This window comes from Papilio xuthus, unplaced genomic scaffold (assembly GCF_000836235.2).
Source record: "Papilio xuthus unplaced genomic scaffold, Pxut_1.1 DF828177.1, whole genome shotgun sequence".
In the NCBI taxonomy this organism is placed as follows: Eukaryota; Metazoa; Arthropoda; class Insecta; order Lepidoptera; family Papilionidae; genus Papilio; species Papilio xuthus.
Window position 1 is genome coordinate 3,327,999 of NW_013530472.1, and position 23,413 is coordinate 3,351,411.

The 23,413-nt window shown below is 31.7% G+C and overlaps 2 protein-coding genes and 1 non-coding gene across 3 annotated transcripts; 2 read left to right on the forward strand and 1 right to left on the reverse strand.

Moving 5' to 3' along the window:
- The first annotated feature begins 318 nt into the window (after positions 1-318).
- On the forward strand, positions 319-7,892 carry LOC106113593 (transmembrane protein 151B-like). The gene is made up of 6 exons (XM_013306427.1): positions 319-498; positions 5,271-5,419; positions 6,232-6,435; positions 6,780-6,864; positions 7,430-7,595; positions 7,759-7,892. The coding sequence occupies exons 1-6, from the start codon at positions 448-450 to the stop codon at positions 7,890-7,892; spliced, it is 789 nt and encodes a 262-aa protein (XP_013161881.1). The 5' UTR covers positions 319-447.
- Positions 7,893-7,977: 85 nt separating this feature from the next.
- On the forward strand, positions 7,978-9,913 carry LOC106113692 (uncharacterized). The gene is made up of 3 exons (XM_013306550.1): positions 7,978-8,091; positions 8,169-8,289; positions 8,363-9,913. The coding sequence occupies exons 1-3, from the start codon at positions 8,024-8,026 to the stop codon at positions 9,251-9,253; spliced, it is 1,080 nt and encodes a 359-aa protein (XP_013162004.1). The 5' UTR covers positions 7,978-8,023; the 3' UTR covers positions 9,254-9,913.
- A 4,402-nt stretch (positions 9,914-14,315) lies between these two features.
- TRNAR-ACG (transfer RNA arginine (anticodon ACG)) lies at positions 14,316-14,388 on the reverse strand. Its single transcript has one exon. It is a non-coding gene; the product is annotated as a tRNA-Arg (tRNA).
- Between the last annotated feature and the right edge of the window lie 9,025 nt (positions 14,389-23,413).

Below are 23,413 nucleotides of genomic sequence, written 5' to 3' on the forward strand. Positions count from 1 at the left end.
AACGTCAAGGTTTCGGCTTATTTTAAATATTCACCAAATTACGTCCGACAAAATAGAATTTGAAAAGCTTCCCTCCGCAGCGACGTACCGCGTTACCATGACAACGGGACGCTGCAGCACTTCGCCCGCCGCCCGCCCTTCGTTCCCGCAGTAAGCTCTCTCACTCCGCCCCGAAAGCTCGCTTCATCGACATCGACAAGCGACTTCGTAAATAAACATTCGGATTTTATTTCGTACAAAGTCTTTCTTTATTTACTATTTATAGAATAAATTTAAGTGTTTATTTAGTATCGATAAATGTTAAAATCTCTGTTAATAATGAATTTTGGAGTACAGTGAAATATAGGGGAAACTTTGGATGCAGTTAAAGTGTTCAGTGATGGAGGGTTGTGTATTGTGTGTGTGAGCCATGAAGAATTGTTTTTTGTGTGTGCACAATAAGGAGGTATGACTACGCAGGATCGAGCAAATATTTTCACCGACGACGATGAGGATTTGGTAGGTATTTGATTTAAGTTCATAAAAAACTAGTATAGAACACAACTTAAAGTTGTAACAGAAACAATGAATAAACGTTTTTCGATTTTTAAATTATAAGTTAGTATTATAATTTAATTAAATTAAAAATGAAGGTCTTGATTTAAGACTTACAAAAAGTTTTTTAAACTATAAACTATGATATATGTGGTAAACAAATATAGTTTAAATTTTTTTATGTAGTATTGGTACAAGCTCAGACGTCTCTTACTAAAACTTTAAGTCCTTAATGTTAAATAAGTTTGTAATGTTTTTCTAAAAGGTTAAATTTCGTGCCAGGTATAAAATTATGCTAATTAAGTATATAGAATTGTTGTATTCCGTTTCAGTTGTTAAACTTTGTTATATAATAAACTTTATTATTATATAATTCAAGAGCTTTTGGATTCGGTCCAAATTCCGTTATGTAAAAGTACATCTGCAGTATTCGGAGATGAGATTCACGTTGTTAATGAATTGAATGTTATTTCGTTTTCTTTTACCTTTTCAATGTATATTTTTCTTTAAAATGTATCTTTTGAAATGGATCTTTGGATGATATTGTATTGTTAAGTTATTATTCTAAGCGAACAATTGAATCATCCTTTGTCTTAGAGAAAACAACGAGAAAACCGAGAGGCGTATGGTAATAATACCTTTTTATGCGGGAGGACTTTTTCCTTTTATAGAACCACATAGAAAGGAAAAACATGATCCTTTTGTTAAGTTCACTGCAATGTATTTTGTAAATTGAACTTTATTTCGAAAACATTAGGCTACATTTTAATATGAGTGTTACCGTTTTTTATACGTCTCAATAAGATGTTGAGGATTTATTATTTTAAATACGATTTGAAAATATCATCCCAGACCGAGGGTTCGAGGTCATAGCACCCGTTTTCCCGCGGTTTTCCATTTGCTTTTTGGAAGAGTTTTGAAAATATTTCTTAAAAAAAAATTGTTAGCAAACTTTATTTTTGTTATAAACAATGCGATAGAAAAAAATAGAAATAAAACTAACTTTGGTTTCGCATTTATAATAACACATTTTAGAACACCCTTTTTTGACATTTATTTAGGTCTAAGCTCCCAAACAAAAGTTATTACATCTTTCAATAACATCTAAGTTCTTAGTACTGCTCTTAACTCGACAACATAAGAGATATCGATTCTAAAATAGAACAAAGCATTTGAAAAATCGATTACCTGTTAGTAATCAAATGATCTCTGGAGCGCATTAGATTAGTTTCGCTTCCAGCAACTGAGTCCGCATTGTGTTCACGTACGAAGCCGTATATAACTATACAACTAGCAAACTCCCCGGCGTACACTATTAGGTATGCTGAACTGTTCGGTGCCCCTACAATATTAACGTGTTCTCATAAAACCAGCGTAGCTATGGGGAACCTTACAGAACACGATTTATTAAACATAATTGTAATTAGTGCTAGCTTGTTAGGAATGTAATGCTTTTACATCTATTCGTCTATTTCTGAGGTAAATTAATTTACTATCTAATTTGCAATTAATTGAGCTTATCATTTATGCTAAATATAGAATGAACCTTCGTTAGTCGGAGAGGCACATCAAGAAAAGGAAGAAAGAATGAATATTAGACGATGTTTTAATATAGCGCAGGTGGAAAACGTTGCTAGGATGATAATGATCTGATGATGATCATCATAATGATAGTGATGATGATAACATGATGATTGTTAAGAAAACTGCTTTAGAGATATTTCGTTTCTAGAGTTTGATAATATCATTTAATGTATAGTAGGATCTTTGATTAGTGATTGTTAAAAAGATTATCTATATGGATGGTAAAAAGATTTAGATTTTTTTTACTGCAAACAAAAACTGTAAAGGACAACTCAATAAATAAAGGGTAACGAACAACTTTAGAAACTTGGTTACAAAGACGAACTTTGTCATTTGGGTCTATTTAAATGGAAGACTAAAGTTTAAGTGATTATGTTCTTTGAGTTTTGAGAATTTTCATATTCGTAATGAAATAAATAATTAGTTAAAAAAACATACATTTTCGTTTTCAATTTGAATTAAGTAAAAATAGAAAAGAGAGTTTTTTCTTATCATCTCACAATATTTACTTCCGGTTGCGGAAAATGTCACAATGGCAATTTTATATGGTACATAAAGCTCTTTCATTGTGAGCATTTCCTTTTATGGTTGACGTGAAAGTTTTCCTTATATAGTTCTTAACACAATGACGTATGTTGCAACTATAAAGTTGCATTTAACTAATAACATTTTGACAAATATCTGCAAATACGTTTTAAAGTACTGTCCTTACTATGACAATGTTGTTTGCAAATTACACTACAATTATAACAAAAACCCTGAACATTTTATACGAAGCTTACTACAATAACATAAGTTACAAGGAGAAGGTCAACGCCTTTCTTTGAACCGCCTTAACCATAAATTTGCTTCCAACCGTGCGCCTTGACTTTCAAATAGACTGTTTTATGTTTAGCATATTGCAGAGAAACGCAATGCATCATGAAATAAATGTATACATTTCCAAATAATATCAAATGTCAAACATAAAAGCGATTCATTTCCACAGACCTTAACTAATTATCTCCTGATCCGCAATCTTAACCTTTATAGGCCCACCTTACGTAGCAAAGAGTTACAAGAACAGATTAGAAAAAGATATTAACACACGTGGAGGATATAAAGAAGGCAGTGACGACAGAAATGACGGATAATAGATAACATCATTTAGGAGACCAAACCCTGTTGTGTCAACCGTGATAAGAGAAGCGAGATAACGATGAAAGCAAGATGTTTTTAAAATGTCACAAATGATTTCAGATTTCAATATATGAATACCAATGCATTTTTTTTGTCATATGTCAAAGCTAAAATTTCTATAGCGAACGCAATGTCATTTTTATTAAAGGTATATCCTTTAACATCAAAACCATGACATAGTATGAAGTGGGCCTTGACCTGCCGCTATTGGAGCACCGCGGGCGTTCCGGCATCGGAAAGTATGTTACTTGTGCCATAATGTTAATATCATGTTGACATTGTTTAACGACGAAACGTACTATATATCTCTATCCATATTAATAAGACTATTCCAGATATTTGGTTAATCGAAATTATTGGATCCAAGACGTATTGACTTGACAATTTAATTTTTGTGTGAATCAGAGTACCACGTTTTGAGCTTTACTAGAAACTAGTCAAAACGAAATTGAAAATGTGGGTTATGGAATAAAATGTGTTGCATCAAATTAAAAAAAAAAAAAAACAGAGACAGAAATTTGTCTCACAGTTAAACTAACATCATACCGAAAACAATTTTTAAATCAATTTAACTCGAAACTATGTTTTAAAAGCATTTAATTATTTAGTAATCTTTATAACATTATAAATTCGAATGTTTGAATGGATGGATGTTTAGTGGAAGATATCTCCAGAACGGCTGCATGGATCTCGCTGAAATTTGGCAGAGATGTTGAACATAGATTGGAAGAACACAAAGGCTACTAATTAACTGTCTTAAATTCCGCGTGGACGTAGTCGCGGGTGATAGTTAATGATAATTGATAAAATGGATTGACGAACTTAACTAAATATGTCCTTGATATTAAAGTTTAGATCACTATCTATAAAATTGCCCAGTTAATGAAATATTTACGCTAAAACATAAAGCTTAATTTTACGAATTAGAGACGAGAGTTGTTTATTAAGTGCTTGGTAATGTATTTTAAATTTCTAAAGTAATTATTTTTACTGCCAAAGGAAAATGGTAATTTTTCTTTTAAAAGTGAAATTACAAAAACTTGTACTCATGATACTGTAGGTCTTTTTCTAGAGTATTTAATCTATGATAAGAATCTATCATCGTGGATTAAAAATGGTACTTACTAATGCTTTAATCGTTTTACATTTAGACTATATTTTCATGACGAAAATAAGTAGCGTATCGTTGAAAATAGAATCGTGGATTATCGATCGACACCTGTAGAGCTTTTGCTACTTAGTTTTCATATTTTGTAGCCTATTTATATTTATTTTGCTTTAATTAAACTGTTCCTAAATAGATATTCGAAATTCTACATTATTTTCATATTACTGATATTAGGCGAAAAATCTTGTTTTGAGTACAGTAAAATAAAATTTCGGATAAAAAGATATGTTCAATTTATATCAGAGCTTTGCAACATACTAATATGTATTCGTGAATCGCACAAAGCTTATTATCATACTGTAACAAGGTTGCCAGAATCACTCTTACGTTATTGATTTCCCGCATATTCTTTGTTTCATATAACCAGACAATGGAATTCGTTATGAGCACCCATTTTATTTTTAAGTACACTACATTATTCAGTATACAATTTGATGATGAAATTGTCGTATCATACATGTCTGTCTTAGACTGGTTTTAGAGTAATGCTGACCGCACGCCGACCTCACGCAAATTGTTTTATACCTTTTTTGGGATGTATTTAACATTGTTAATTCACATTTATAGTTTGGACGTCTGAGGTTTTTTGATTTCTTAATTGCTACGCCGTAGAAACGTAGCTCTACGTTCTACCTCTAGTTTTTGAAAAAAGATAACAATGTTTTCATCAGTGGGAACTTATGTAAATTGCTACGCCGTAGTGCTCTACAGTTATAATAGCAGCACAAAAACTTATCCAGTTACATATCTAGTAATAATCGGTTTAGTTCCATTTCTACTTGTTCATGGTGATATTATTTGGCAGCGTCCTCGACAGCAGAGCCTGGGCGGGGTGCTACGGCGTGAGGGTAACTGGAAGTGCTTCCTGCTGACACTGATGATTGCCGGCTGCCTCGGTTCCGTCGCCTGGTGCAACACCGCCGAGATAGACCGAGAACTTATCGATCTTAATACGTGAGTACACATACAGTGATTTCACATGAAGCGTCGTGGCCTGGCTAAGGCGCGGTCAGTGAACGAATATACATAGAACAATTCTAATGCTTAAAGATGACGAAACGGAAATAGTTTATTCCTATTCACCTATGCCATTATTAAAATTGCATTATTTAACAAAAAAACTCCATCAATTTTCAACGATTCAAAAGACTAGGTAAAACTTTAAAAATGAGATTAAGAACTTTATAAGAGAATAACATTGTTGTGCAATCATCTGTGTAAAAAAATTTTCTTTACGTATTTAAAACTGTCGAAATTTTTGTCATAAAATTTTACTCTACGCTATTATTTTTGTGCTTTGTTGTATACGTCCTAATATTCCTTTTGTCACACTCCCAAAAAATCACAATCCTCTCGAAAAATAAATATTGAAGTGAAAATATTATTTGATAAATTTTATTTTAAGTGAGGTTTATTTTAGATCGCACCTTTCAGAGGATCGTCCCACGGCTACACTGGAAACAAACTTCGTAAATAACCTTTAATATTTTATGACGTACACTTCTCCGTTTGCAAATTTATCACGTTTATTTATTATGCCACTTTGGTCCTACGTGTAAAAGCTTACGTTATTTTGATTTATTTCAACTTAGTATAAATATACGTCATTTTGTTCACTACGTCTTAAAATCACTGGTAGTTTTAAACTTAAATAGCATTAATATAGACTGATAATAGATTTATCAGCGAAACAAGCCTATATAAAATTATATAGGATCATCGGACTAAAGAATTTAGATTTTCCTCTGATAAACTGTTTGTTTTAGGTTTCCAATAAAGCGTACAGTTCGTGAGTCACCATGCGACGTTGGCTACGCGTACATTCCTATAGCATTCGTCCTGCTGTTATACTTAGTGTATCTGGTGGAGTGCTACCACAGTACGGCAAGGATACAACTGGCGAGACGTGTAGACGTCGCTGCGGTCAGCGCGAGAGTGCACGCCATGAGGAATGCCACGCCGAGAGTATGGTTTGTATTTTTATTAACGAGATAGCGCCCCCCACTTATTAAGAATTATAAAAACTTTATTAAGTAGTCTATGTGTTATTCCAGACTAGTTTCTACGTTTACGCGAAATTTCAGTGAGATTTCATTCATGTTATGTTATGGAGATACCTTCTAACAAACATTCATCTGTCCATCAAATCTTTCGCATTATAAATTATGATGAAGAGTGTAAATAATAAACAATATTATCATTGAAATTTTAAAGCCTTTTAAATAATAGCCGTATTCGTCTAGGATATGACTTATTACTTTTAGCGTAGCTGTAAACTATACAGCTCGATATTAAATTGCTTTCAAATACACAGGTGGAAAGCGATTTGCTACCATTACGTGAGGCGCAAGCGACAGGTGACGAGGTATCGCAACGGAGACGCCTACACGACCACACAGGTGCGTGACCAATGCAACTTTTACACGAGGACAGAAAAGTAAGACAGAGCAGTGACGCAGACTTTATACGAATAAAACTGTTCTGTCTAAGTTGTAATTCGTTCAATCAATAGCAATATTGCACTGTCCTACTATTCGCCTCAATGTTCTACCCTTGTGTGAAACTAGCATTACGTGCTACACCCCCGTGTAGATCGTAGATTAACTACCCAGCTATAAATATGGAGTAAGGAACCATGCTTGCACGGAAATTACAACATACAAAACAAATAGGAACAAAAAATCGTGATATTGTTTTTAATTATAAAATTGTTACATAAATTAGAACTTTTTAAGTTTAAATATAGCTTCTTTCGAAAGAAAAGCTAATTTTAGCTTTAAGTCGACATTACAAAAGTACTTCTATGTGAATTAGAGTATGTACATTTAAATACCATTTACATTTCAGAATCCTAGCAGAAAAAATCGTATGCATAAAACTATCTCCTTTGAAGTTTACAATTACAGCAATATTTGTTATGAAATAATTCCTTATTATTGCAAGTAAAATTAAAGATTATCCTAGGTGTATTATGAACGAGTAAACACGCATAGCGCTAGCACGTCTTTCGCGCACGCGTGTTGCGGGCAGCGGGACGCATCCAGGAACCTGGTGCTGGACTCTAAAACACCCATCACGAAAGTCAGATTCAGTAAAGGATTTGCTTTTGCTAATATCGAAGCTGCTAGCGGTAAGTGCTACGATATAATTTGTAGAAAACCTTTTTGCCACATTTTCATCGGTTCGTTATGTATATGTTCGTTCGTAATATAACAATGAATTTTTTTTTTGTTTTAATTATTTTTCTATGGTCTCTTTTTTCTGTCTTCTTTGTCTTTGTTTCTCTCTTATAGTTTTACCTCATTCTTTCTTCCATAAGCCATACTCAGTATTGTTTGTAGCTACTAATGGATTTCTTCATTTTAGAAGTAGTAAGACAAATTTACTCCAAGTGGCAGTCAGCGCAATTCTGTGTCAAATGCAATAGTTATTCAACCGATGTCTTAAAATTTTAAAACTTGTTTTCTTTTTCACTTTAATATGGTGTGAAAATCTTTTCTAGAATTCGAAGATCAGAGATCAAGATTTTTCGCTGAGCATGAGCGTTTTGATGATTTTATGGAAATGCGGGAAGGTCTGGATCTAATAGGTGTCAGTTCATTTAAAGAATATATGGTAGCTTACAGGTAAAATTCTTTTTTATTATTTAAAATGTTTATTTTATACGTCATTATGTTTTTTTTAATTTATTTGTTGTTTACAGAGAAGCTGATCGATGTCCTTGGTATTCTTCACAAATATTATTTTGGACGTTGTCTTGTTTGCTTCTGTCGTGGCCTCTACGTATCATTATTGAATGTAATACAGCTTACGTTCATTATACGGTAATAAATTTAATTCCTTTTCAGAAATAAGTGATAGACGAGTATCGTACAATAATTTTATTTTTTCTTCCAGATAACTAAAATTTTTGGTACAAACTATGAATTGGATCCGAGTCGACAGCTTGATTTAGATACACATCTATCGGACACTCTGCCGCCAGTACCAGCTGCGAATTACGCTTGGAACCTTGCTGATGAGCAGAGCGCAGTATTGTCTTCTGTTCCCCGTCCACCTCGTACTCTTCCTTTATCTCATGCATCTACTGTCGATAGTTTAGAATTATTCGCCGCAATACGAGGTAACTGTGCCTTAGTACCTTCTTATTCTGAAGCAATGCGTATCGACGCCGCGCTTAGGGAAGAACCAACTGAAAATACCAATCCTGTAGTAATCGATATGGAATCCGAACAAAGGTACAGGCCAACTGTGAAAGCTGCATCTTTTGATGAACCTACTCGTAGACCTAAAGTACTAATAGCGAGTACACATTCAAGCAGTAACATTGCTGATAGCACTAGATCTTTTGATATTAAACAAAATAGGCGTTCTTGGGCTGGAGTGTTAACAACAGCTAGAAGTGCAAGACAAATATTAGAAGATTTTACAAACAACACTTCACCTAATTACCAATTAATATCAGAACAACAAGTGAGAAGGAACGGAGAGAATACATTATATTTTTCAAGAGAATTATCTCCTACGTGCTCGCGAGATCCATTTGGAGGTCGAGCACAAACAACTCCTACTGATGAACCCCCGCCTTATGAAGAAGCATTAAAATTACCTGCGTTACGACGAATAACTAGATCCATAACTGGGACAGATTTAGCAGGACCTCGAAGAGCATTTCTAAGAGACGTAATTGCAAATAGGAGGTCATGTTTAGATGGCATTGGTGTATTAGCCGGACCTAGAGTCATAAGATTACCCCAATGTGAATCTGGAGAAGAAACACCTCTATAGCCTTCGAGTGCAGTCACATTTATTTAATAGCGCTTTCGAAAGTTCAATGATGGAACTTTCTACATTATTAAAAGAGCTTGCCAACGTCTAATATAAGAACCAATGTAAAATTAAATCGGATTGTATAGTACTTTGAGACCGATATAGTTAATCGTCCATATTTGTTGACTATTACGATATTTATACATGGAATATTGAATATAAGTTTAACTTAAGATATGTAAATATTTACTGTACTCTTAAATAGATAGGTGCATATAAAATTGCTTGTTGCTTTGACTACTGGTAATAAATATTATATTGAAATTTCGATAATTCATCACCGCCAGTTAAAGTCAATTAAAAAAATCCATACAACCAAAGTCTTTTAAATAAGATACGTTTCATATTCAAAGGTCATTTAAGCTAAAACGTATTAAATAGTAACAGCTATACTCCTATGTAGTTATAAGCTAATGGTAATTTTATAAGGCAGTGCCTTATATTTTCATTTTAAGCAATGAATGGAATAATTGTGTATTCACAGACACGGTGGAGACTTCGCATTTTGAATGAATAATCAAGTTATAAGGCTACGTAAGTAGATATTTAAGCATTTGATAAAATGGTGCACAAATTACTTGTCATAAATTTGACAAAAGTTAAGCCAAAAGTGATATTAAAATATAGTAAGTTTTAGGACCTTTCTTTCTCAGCTACTTCCAAATGACTCGAACGAATCAAACAAAATAGCTATAGATATATGAATTATTTTATTATTAATGTACCTTCTTGGTTTTACATCCTTCGTAATAAAACTACAACTAACAGATGCTTGTGTAAATATAATTTAGAAAAATATAGTTTAACAAAGATATCTGGCCCGGTGAGAAATTCGCTACTATCTTGGTTAGTTCTGCCAGAAAATGTTTGAAGCCTACTTAGCAAACAAAATTATTTTAAAGAAAAAACACGACAGGATAGAAAAGTACGACATAAAGCTAGCGATATTGATGGTAGGACGCTAGTGAGCTATGTTAATTCAGTACCCTTATGCTCACCGGACCAGATAACTTTGTAGGTGTATATTATGATATCAAGTGCCAATGTGTGCATTACAAATTGTTCATAAAATACGTTTAGTAACGGGAGGTTTGGTCGCTTTTTAAAGTGGTCGAGTTATTCTTAGGGACCTTTAAAAAGTTAGATTGAAGTAGAATTAATAGATATTAAGGCACTAGTTAAAATATTCGTATTAAGATACGTCGGGCAACAATTACGAAATTAATTCTTAAAAGCATTTATATATAAAAGCTTTTAGCCTATTTAAGAGCACTTGTAATATAGCACTTAATTAAATCTCAAAGTATTGATGTTGACAAATTAAGTATGCGTCAAATAGAAACAGAATCATTTAACATGATTATTTCAGGCCATTTCTCACTTATTTCAATATAAGCTTATATACTGATGATTAGAGGTACACTTTTGCTTGAACCTAAGTAAACTTTTTGTTTACATTGCCATTTTGTCTCATTAATATTAAAACTAGTAACTAGTCGAAAATGGAATAGACCAAAATATAATTTTTTTTATTTCTCAACTTGTTATAAAAATAACAATAAACAAATATTCGTAGTTTTTGCTTAATTTTAGAATCAAAAAAGTTTCTAATTTCAATGTTAAACATGTGAAATGGTAAAGGTAATTCAATAAAAGGAAATTACATCTGCAAATCCATAAAGCGGAAGAACACGTTGAACCCTTACATCGTGAATTGGCAGATGACATTTTTCCTAATAATTTAGCTTCAATTTGATCATTTTTGTATTTATTGAAGTGTGAAATGTGTAACGCTCACATGTAACATGTTACGTCCTTTTATTACATTTGCATACAGTATGATTTGCGCAAATTGATGTCTTGCAGATATCCACGGGCGTCGATGAACACCTCGGTGTTCCCGCTGTTCGTTTGCCCCCTAATGTTTATAACAAATAATTTGACTGATAATAACTTTAATGTCGACTTAGGATTTTTTTTACACTAAAGGAATACTTAAGTTATCAATAAATGACTATGCGTTGTATGAAGGTTTGAATTGTAAGTTTCAATTTAATTAACATGTTATGATTATTTCGCTTTATATCTACGAATATTTAAATAGTAATATACTTCGTATAATGTAAAGAAAGAATTCCTGTCTATTAATGAGAGCTGAATTTTGTATTTATATAATCGCTTTTAGTATAAACAACAGTTGTTGTACATTTATTGTATTATGCTAAAGTTAAAATATTTTGGATTACGAAATTATAAATAAAGGAATGAGAAGTTCATTATTTTCAATAAATTATGTTACAAAGTGTATGTTTGTTTAATTTTTTTTAAGAACTTATGACAAATTGTAATCAGTACGGCAGTCAAAATGTATTTATTAACGTTTTTAAATATTTATAACAAAACTTATTTCTTTAAATATTTTTAATTTTTCAACCTTTATACTATACTATATCTCGTTAACCCTTCGACTTCCCGCGCGATTCTCAAATTTTTTTCCTTTTTTCATAATTATAAAGCCAAGGTTCTCAGTGGCTAGTACGATACCTTTTTGGCAGAATGTTTAATCTATACCTACCAAAGAGTTCAAATACGTAATTTAGCACTCAACACTGATGAGAAAGACGCCAATTCATAGTATCTTCTTAATTATTTTTTACAATAATATATACAGAATCTTGCTACCTTTTCAACTTTCAAGTGTGTATAGGCCTTGGCAGAATTACATTCAACGCGTTAGTAATTACACACATTTATTACTGGGCTAAGGATAAATTGAATAGGCTATTAGGAATTTAATATGTTTTACTATATAATGTACATAATACTTGAAGAAATTAATTGCGATATAACAAAATATGAAACAAATGAATGCAATCTATCAAATAAACAAGGACTTCATATATATTGTCGGTTATTTGCATAAATGAAATAGGCAATTGTCTTTAAAAAAACCTATCATTCTGAGAAATAGAATACTAAAAGAATATGACTGCAAATATTCGTGACTTTCACAGAAGTGTGCTAAATTAAAAAAATATATATATAACCCAAAATAATTCCGTGTAATGTAAAATATTTTATAAAGAACAATACAAAATGGAAAGTTTACGTGGCTACGCAATTTTGTGGTTAAATCGCTGGAGAATTATAAATACAGAGAGAAAAATCTTTTCGCTGAAAACTTTTTGTTTGATTGTTCATGTCGACTAAAACAATGTTTACTTTCAGCTTCAATACAAAATTAAAATAAATGAATCATTTTCTTTTAGAAAACTGAAAGAAAAAAGAAGTATTTTAACTAAGTATCAAATAGCTTACAATGTTTTTTAAATAAATAAATTCACGTGCAACTAGACTTTTCAAATCTAATTAATTTGGTTTTTTGCGAGTACTGAACCTTTTGAGAGTTTACCTCTTGAACGTGCCCACTCAGACGTTACTGCAAAAATACAGTTTTAAAGTTTAAAACGAAACGAATCTCGTTTCGTACTCGAACGACTGGAACTACAGTTAAAGACTTCTAAATTAGTTTTCCTAGAATGGCTATTTAGTTCTGACTTAGGTAGAATAACAATAATATAAAGGAAAAATATTTAAATTGTGGTTACGAATAAATTCAAAAATGTGAATGCAATATTCGAAAATCATACAACCTTAAAACTATTTTCAGCCAGTAACTTTTGTTATTTTATTATCTGTACATATCTACCTCAAAGAAGTCGTGGCTTGTTTCTTGAAGTAAAAACTAAAGTAAAAGTAAAAATAAACCAAGTATTGACGTTTCTTTCAATGATTTGGTATTTATTTTCGATATATCATTGAATTTGATCGATGTAAGCATCGATAGCTTTAATGCATTGAAGCGAATGAACCTTTTGAAGTGCTACGGAGCGCGACATCCCACGTGGCCGTACTGTTTTCCATATTATTCCCACCTCATAAATCTTACACGGCTGAGTTGATGGAAGACTGATTGATCGACAGTTCATGACAATTGATAACAGATGTGATGACAAAAATTACTTTAATTTTTTCATCTTGTATCGTTTACTTTGGACTGGCGGGAGAAGGTGCAAGACAGGTGACTCTGGCGATCTTTTGTGTCGGAGGCCAAGACCCACTTTGGGTCGATGTGCCAACGGAGTAAGTATCGTTTACTTGTGCCACCATTATATTATAATAAAAAAATACTATAAATAACCTAATAATATAAAAACTTTCAACTTTTTTTCCCAGTATTTTGTTAATAGAAAAGGATGAAATTCTACACAAAGTAAATAGTCAAATATTGAACTGGTATCCAATTAGATAATAAGGACTGATGTTTGAACAAAGTTGAAGTGAAAGAGAACGATCCCTTCTAATGAAATTTTCTGACGACAAATTCTCTAAACTAAAACAATTTAATTACCGAATGCTAACATCATTTTATCAATTGACGAGTAATGTTTTTTTTTTTAATCAAACTTGAACTGTCAAAAAGATAATGTTGATATTATACTATGATGAATATACACGTGTGACGTCACTAGTCACCGCATAGATTTCAACAATGAAGAGCACATTTGAATTCCGCAGGAGAGAATTCTCAGATTGGAGCTCATTAATCATATTAGACAAAATATTAATGGCGTCATTAGAGACTACAGAATATCAAACGTACTATAAATAAATTCTGTAAAGTTAAAAGATTAATAAACTTTAACTTTTCTTGGTAATTAGCCTACTTCTGGTACAATTTATCTTTTCATAATTTTTATTGTTAAGCTCCCTTTTTCAGGACTTAATCTCTCTTTGTACCGGAGTTAAGGGTATAATTGGTTTATTTATTTTTCAATCTGTGTCATATTTTCAAGACATTTTAATTTTTTTTTCGTGTTTACAAGATTCTTCTTCAAGATTTATAAGTACGGTTTTAAAACCAAGGATAATGGAACTAAATTACTACAAATATTGTTATAAAATTATCAAAATAAAATTAAAAATTCAATACTGACAATATATTGAAAAAGAAAACGTGCGACCCTGCCAGGATTCGAACCTGGAATCTTCTGATCCGTAGTCAGACGCGTTATCCATTGCGCCACAGGGCCTATGCGAGGTCATCCTAAAAAGCTTTAATAAAGCTTTTGTTATATAACATGATGGTGAATATAATCTTAAAGGCAAGTTATTACAGGATTTCAAAGCATTTATTAAAAGCAATGATAATTTTTTAAGCATAAAATTGAAAATGTTTCTAAAATGGGTCATTACTTGAAACGATCCAAGCCAAAAACCAATTTTTTTCTCTGAAAATGAGGAACTACGGGCAAAAAAATTGTACAATGCATACAGTGTAAATGGAAAAACGTCGTAACAAAGGAAAAACATATTTTCACGCATCCGTATCTGACATAGGGACACGGGACAGGTACAAATTGGCTATAAATTACATAGAACATTCAGTAGTGGTTACAAGGAACAACCTTCGTCTACTACGGACATATTTTGTTGGTACTATTCTCACGACTGGTACATGTGGTCATTTATTTTAAAAAAGAAAGTTTGATGGATGGATGTTTCTTAGAAGGTATCTCTGGAACGACTCTAAAGATTTTGATGAAATTTGACACAGATGTAGAACATAGTCTGGAAGAACATATAGGCTACTTATTAAGTTTTTTAATTAAGCGCAGACGGAGTGGTGGGCGTTAACTAGTTATGTTATAAAATCATGTTATATACAAATACAAATACGTAACGGGGACGTTACTAAATATAGTAATTAATAAGTTACCTATGCAATATATCTCATGAATTTATTTAGCAAACGTTTAATTAAACAGTACATAAGTCACAACGCAGACGAGATGGGAAAACTAATTTCACAGTTCGTCTTTTGATGAATTAACACAACAGTTGATGTTGCTTTGTGTCAAATGTTATCATTCATTATGAACTATAAAATAACAAACATTTTGAAGATGTCACACAAACTTTCAAATGCAACTACAAAATAAAAAATTCAAATGCGACAACTCTAGAGTTTTAGGTATATGTCCTATGGGTATGAATATACCGATATCTTTATTCACATCCAAATGAGAAAAGATAAAAAGACTTCTAAACAAAAATGTATGTGTATGTCTTTAGCAGTTGTCCGCGACTTCGTCTACGCGTAAAAAGAGCAATAAATATAGTCTATGAATAATAGTGGAGCTTCCCAACAGAGAAAGTTTTTGTCAAATCGGTTTATTAGTATTCAATGCAAACAAGCAAACAATTTAAGGTACACGTAACGTTTTTAGTTCTAATTTTTATACGAACTGTATATAGTATTATACTATTATTACTGTGTATTATACTTAAACTATTGTAAACTCCTGTAAATGTATAATATAAATATGAGATCGACTCTACAGAAGTTGTATTAATGAATTATTCCTAACAGAAATGATGGGACTCGGTCACAACATTTGAAATGACATCCATTGAGATCTACCGAGGGAACAATTTTGATTAAATTTTACACAATAACGGTTAATTGTTGTATCAAAGTCGGTGGTGAAATCGATTAAATTTTAATCACGTTTATCTTCATTGATGTTAAATCGAACGTAAAGTTAATAATTTGGTTTTGACTATATTGTGGTTACGTTATCCCTTGACAGTTTTCACATGAAATACGTAAATAGCAAAACAAATTAGTTTTTTACATATAATTACCTACGATTTATTATTTTTAATACTATTGTAAGTTACTAAAAGTAATCATTGCATATACAGAAAGACGTCAGTAATATTTTTATTCGCATCTAAATGAGGAGTTTCATTTCATCAAAATGTTAAACAAAGGGATAAAACAAACGCTAATCATTTTAAAATCATTCACCTATAGACTTCCATATTGAAAAGTTAATTTAAAAAAAGAACAGAATTTTTAATGATCACTACGAACATAAATTTTACTAAAGTAATACATTGGGGTAAGTCTGCATGAACCAAGTTGAACTCAAACGATTAAGATAAGCCACGTATTAGCTGTAACAATGTTTGCTAAGTAATACCGCATCGGTTGAGATTGTGTACGTTGCGTACTAAATAAACTTAGATTATAACAACAACTTCTTACCACAAGTGTACAATAGATAAAGCACTTTATATTTATCTATCCATAACTTAATGAAGCGAAAAGTTTAAGTTTGTTAACTATATCTTACTTTATCTGTGGTATTACATTGTCAAAAGACTTGCATAATATAATAATATATTAGCATTCCGTTAATCTGTTAAATGATATCAGTCATACGTAATAATGAAAGCTACGTCAACTTGACCAATTTACTTGTGACCTCATTTAAATACAACACGTGAAATTGTCTAGTTAATGTTTATACTTTTTAATAAGAGAAGAGTGCATACAAGTGGGGCCTTTAAGAAAAGAGCGTACACCTTCCTTAAAAGCCGGCAATGCATCTGCGGTTCCTCTGGCGTTGCGGATGTCCATGGGCGTCGTATCAAATAATTTTAGGCGATGCTCGTTTGCCCTCTTCTCCCATAAAAAAAGCGGCGTGAACACCGAGGTGATCAACGACGCCCATGGACATCTGGAATACTAGAAGAACTGCATATGTGTTTCCAGCCTGTTGCACATTAAACAATTATTCCGATTGACTATTAAGTAATTAGACATATGTATTTTCCATAATGTAAGATTTTACGATAGTATTATAGTTTGTTACTTATCGCGCTAACACCTTTATAACTTATAGATCAGAATATTCACGGTAGCAAAACCCTTAAACAGTTTATTTGCAAATTTTGTATGAACCTTGAAAATTTATTCATAGTCATTTTACTTGGTTTTCGGGTAGGCGATACTTGTTAAGGGCCGTCTTTGAAATTCCGGCGGAAAGGGACCATTCCCTTTGACGTAGTTAAATTGTGCTCTGTTAACTGTGACATATCTACCTAGGAGTTTTGTTCACCGGATTTTGTAACACGTTAATAAATAATTTTACATAAATTATTTATTGTTAATAAAATTGGGTAGCATGAAAAATGGAACTGTATTTAGCTAATGGATGAGATACAGGAAGAAGTCTTGAGGCCTACTGATGCAAACGGGTCACGAAATGGCCGGAAGTTCGTAGGCGGATGCTACGTTAGTCGTAGCAATGTAGCAAATGACATGTCATATAATAAACATGCCTTATGTTTCTCTATATGCATTTAGTTGTTGGTTACTTTGTATGATTTTAAAAATCAGTCACTTAGCCATTGTTAAAGTTTTCCTTTATTAAAGTTTTCAATAACTATTTCTATTTAATATATAAGCTGGTAAAAAGCAGTCGTTACACAATCCACGTAATATTTTATGAAGTATGATGCCTTGTTTAATACGACCGACGAATAAAAATAACTCATTTTGATAGGCTATAAAAGGATTAAGTCAAGCGCTGCGTAATCTTGCTATTCTGAGTTACAATAAAGCCTTTGTTTTTTTAAGTTAATTTAAATGATTTTCAAGTGTCAACCATTTAATGTAATATTTCCATGGTAGAGAAAGTTTTTTTTTATGTTATTAAAGGGCAATTTTTGTATTTAATAGATTGATTAGTACATACTTTGCTAAAGTATATACAACAATTTATTAAGTCCTTGTTACCTTCTAACAACAATACATGGGTCTAATATTAGATTAAAAATAATAATGAAATGAATAAATAATGAAAATGATACAAGTTCAAAACACCAATTAACTTAGTATTCAGAGCAGTTCACAAAACTAATCAACACATTTAAGCACGTTTCTGAGAATTTTCTACACCAACTTTAAATTAGTTTATTATTAGATAGTAGCCGAGAGCCTCACTTAAGTTTCAAATTATCTAAAATGTCTAACAATTGTGCTAATTGCACTTTCAGGTAATATTCTTTGAGGAACTTAAAGGTCACGTTTACTTAATTAACTATTATACAGAAGAAAATTAGGGAGAAAAATAAAAAAAATATATCAAGTACAACTTTATTATCGAACATATTTTTATAATCGAAACAAAGTTTTTCATCCACACATTTACACTAAAACACATACTCACACTAATATTGTAAATGTTAATGTTTGGATGTATGGATAGATGGATTTTTGTTAGACGATAGCATGGATCTCAGTAAAATTTGGTATATATGTAGAACATAGTTTAGAAGAACACATATGCTACTAAGTTTTTTTTTAACTTAAAACGGAGTCGCGGGCGATAGGTAGTAAATAATAAAGTTCTCAACAACAAAAAATACAGTTTAAGTTCTTTATATAAGTTAATTTACGGACTTTGACGCCTTGCTCAAGTTATGAATGTGATAACTGATGCTGACAGTGAATAATAGGCATTTCTATACTACATCACGTCGATACAACTTTCATAATAATTTATCGCAACTTTAACTAACTGTACAGTCAGCTGTATAAATATGAAATCATTTATAAAACTTTAAAGACTTATAAAGAGTTTTAGTTTCAAAAATACGTGTCCACCTATTCGTCATTACCATGTATTTATGGTCGGAAGAACACCGACGGTTACGTACGTATATACAAGTTTCTGAAGCATTGCAAATGTAAACATATTTGTGCAGCTGACTGTACAACACTAGCCAAGACCCTTGTCCTACTTTATGTATTAAAATTATAAACAACTTTCATTTATCTATCATAAGTACGCAAGCTCTTCGGGTCGTGTTGTGCAGACGAAGGGCACGTTGGCGTCGATTAGTCTGGGTCAAGTTTCCTGGCACGCATCGTTTTTCTTGATCCCATTTTCATTTCAAACTTTGAATGATGCATACGACAATTATTTTCATTTATTTCAGTAATATCGCTGCATGAGTTTTAGATTTTTCTATAGTAGAACAAATGACATACACAGACTCTTATCTGTACTCTTTTTTGCATTTATTCCTTATGCTAAATTACAATTGTGAATTTAAATTATTTAAAGAAGGAATTCATTTTTATTTTTTTATTTGGTCTACCAACTCGTAAGTATATTTCGGTTTTCTTGTGACATTCTCCTATGTAGTTTTTTTGAAATCTTATCACAAAATTACATTTTATTGCATCAGATGCATTTTATTGCATTTTTTCTCAAATTTTAAGGTTTTAAATGATTACCTGGCATGTAAAAGACGTATGAGTAAAGTGTATTTTATTGTCGATCTCTACCAAACCCTTTATTTAAATATTAAGGTATTTTAATACACACAGGTTTTTGATATACACACATATTTAAACACCCGTATAAAGCAGGGATAATTGGGGCGTTAGCAAAAGCAAACATTAGGGCGAGGGAGGTGCGGGTGGCATGGTCGAAAGCACATCAAAAGGTTTCGTCACCGCTCTGGAGGCTATCGCGTATCGCTGCCTATCTGTACCAATTTACATTTCATTACGAAATTACTTTAAATGCATCTCATTTCATGTGATTCCGTTGAGTACTTAATATTAAAATGCTTTATTTCTTTCTTATCCAGTTGTCACTCAGATTTATAAGTAACTAGCTGTCGCCCGCGACACCGTCCGCGTGGATATATAAAAAAAACTTAATATATAGATAAGTTAAATAAAAAGCAGCTCTTTAAGGCATAAATTAAAAAAAAAATAGTATCCTATTTCCGTCTCCTGGCTCTAAGCTACCTCCTCACCAATTTACAGCCATATCTGTAAAGCCCTTCTTGAGTTATAAATAGTGTAACTAACACGACTTTCTTTTATATATAGATTATTTTAGTTCAATATTTGTGAGTTTATAATATCTTCTCATACTATAATGTAACGTAGTAATAATTATACAGTGACGTACTTTTACATTTCTTCAAAATAATAATGTAATAGAAGTAAAAAAAGATATCAATATTTGTTAAAAGGAAACAAGGCAATAACGCTGTAGAGTTGTTTGTTAAATTAGTTTAGTCTTAAAGACGAGTTTGCCCCGGGGAAATATCGTGCAGACATTTCCTTAACCTAGCTACGACCTATTTACCATAACAACGTGATCGGGGTAAAGTTTCACAGAAAATTCATTATAGCTAATAAAGAACATACGTGTTCTGTTTGATCTTTTATTTGTCAAATAATATGGTTGTTTTGTTTCTTTGTTATCTCAGAAACATAAAATAAATTACATAACTCTTATGTACTTTTTCTTATTTTATAATAGAAGTTTAAATAACTTTTATTTGATGTTAGGCTTTATTTGTTTTTTCTAATAAGTTAAGCATTTGATTAAATTTGGCATAGATGTGGAGCATATTTCGGAAGAACAGTTAAGCCACTAATAAAGGTTTTTTTTTAATTCTGCCTGACGTATAGTTCCTTTCAAAAGTAAGAATTAAAAATATAAATTCAAAAAAAAGAGAGGTGAAACATTTAAGTTACTTCATTACCGCCATGTTATCGTTATTATTTTTAGCAGTGACATTTAAAAATGCAAGTGAAGCGTTTTCGCACGTGAATGTCTCATTAGCCTAATGGTACACGTTCCTTTTTAAATGCGCAGTAACATGGCGACTCAACGATGCAACTAGCTGTTGGCTGAATGAACCATGCAACAATTCTCAACAAAATAATACATGTCTGAAATTGTTACAACAACATATAAATAAATACTCATAACATTTGTGTAATTACAAATTACTGCTAAATTTATTATTTGGTTGTTAGTTTAGGTTATTAATATAGCTTAGTACATAAGTGGGTTTTTCATTTGTTTCTAAGAGAATAAAATGTGTCGCTCATCCAATAGAACAACGACGTAAGTACCAAATAAACAAAAAAAAACTTTTTATTTTTTTCATAAATTCACGTTTCAATCGTTTTATCCATGATATAAATATATTGTTAATAGTAGACTAACATACAACATTAATTAAAAAAAAAACATAGTGATGAAGAACATTTTATTCTCAAGTTCAAATCAAAATGTTCTCCTGAAAATTGCTAAAACGTAGTTATGACATTGTGCTTTTGGATGAGTGATATGTTATTCAAATGAATCGTTCAATAAAACCGTGCAAATTGTGGTTGATTGAATTTGACAAACGTAATTTACCGAGCGCATTCTCGCTGGAGCAGAAGAGGAAAACTGATAAACAATTACATCAGACGTATTGCTTTAATTTCACGAGCTAGTAACATGATAGGAAACAAATTTTCAATCATACAATTATTGGTTATTACAATTTCCTAGTTAAATAATTATGCCGGCCATGGATACGAGCTAAACGAATAAAAAACTGCTGATCTTATAATAACACGGTATAGGTATGTTACCTTTAAGACCTGATTCTGGTTAATTTCGAAACTAGACAAATGATGCTGACCTACTTCAAATGACTATAAAAAAGCGAGTAACGTCAAATATGTCATCATACATAGTTGGCCTTAATTATGTATGAACTCATTTCGTCACGTAATTGAATCGCAACAAAATTTCAAATAACATTTTTGATAAAATATTTTTCATAACGAATTTTACAATAGATTCTAAATTTATATAACTACGTTTTATTACAAATTTTGTAGTTCATTATGATAATATTAAACGACACAAAATAACGGAATGCCTTTAAAAGTTGGGATAACGAATACAAAATAATTCATAAATAACAGTTTAGACAAATAAAATACTATTTTGAGACTGTCAATTAAGGTAAATAATGTATCAAAACTTGAAGCTATGTATGTATATATATACTCGTATGTTATAAATTTAATTCAAACTATTTAATGTATATAATTATTTATAACGTGTAACTAACCGACCGTAGTTATTAAGTACTGGCAGATGTTGAAACTTTCTGTTATATGTTTATGACAAAGGGATGATTCTGTGAAGCCTCGGACGTAGGTTTATATTAAAGGCTTCACAAAGTTATATATACTGAAATATGTAGGCGATTCCATGAATCTGATATGACAAAGTTTTACACAAAAATTATAATTAAAATGACTAGCAAAATTTTTTTTTGGCTGCATTTTTATAACAAATAAAGTAGAGCTTAATAATCAAAACTGATATATAAACACGGCTAAACACTCACGTATATACGTCCGGTGGCGGCACCGACTAGTTTCGAGCCCATCGGGGGCCCTTCATCAGGATGAGTGGTACTGGTATTATTTCGCAGACGCGGCCCGTCGCTCACTCAGTGAATGTTTAGCCGTGTTTATATATCAGTTTAGTATAATGTCTCACGAAAGTTTGAATAGCTTAATAATCCTTAAAAAAACTAACCCGTTTTTAACGCTTTTAGTACGCAAAAAGTAAGAATTCGTGTCAAATGTTAAACTATTGACAAAATCAGTCAACGTTTACAGGTTAGTCTATTCAAAGGTTGAACTCTAATTTTTCGGGGAAATATCCGTGTAACTTGTTAAATAATATTACTATAATTAAGGGAGAAATTGGTATAAGAATTTAATCATATCTATTCCAGTGTACAATCCATCGGGTATCATGTTAATTGGAGAAGTTGAAATTTAATTAACGACGTCTCAAGCCCCGTGGCGACTAATCAAATTATTTCTGTTCACAGTAAACGAAGGGCTGAAAATCAATTAAAAAGGACCTTTTATTTACATTGTCTTTGATCGACCAATTGCCACGCTTGAAATCAATTTAAATGTTTGATTGTACAAACGGTTCTGTTAACGTACTAAGGAGGTCAGAGTATGAAAATTATGTACCCACCTAGTCTTTTCGCTACGTAGGGTAAGGTCAGCATGTACTACTCTTCTATACATCTCTATCAGCCATCATATCTAAATTACCATCTTAAGCATATTCTCTTCACACTATGTATCCATACATTCTTCAGCCTTCCACTAACTTCGTAACCAAAATTTTAGGAAGAAAATTCTTAGAACTATTTACGTAAGTAATATTGAACCCTCATATAAATCCTTATACAAAAAATAAGGCCAATATTGCTACTATTAACAAACCCTTCGGTAGTTTTATGGCTCCTAAAGGTCATTGCTAATTGGACAGTTGGATAAAATTGTCTTATAAAGGACGTAATAGGTGACCAGAAAACAAAGCAACTTTTTATATAGTAGAAATTACGATGCATTAT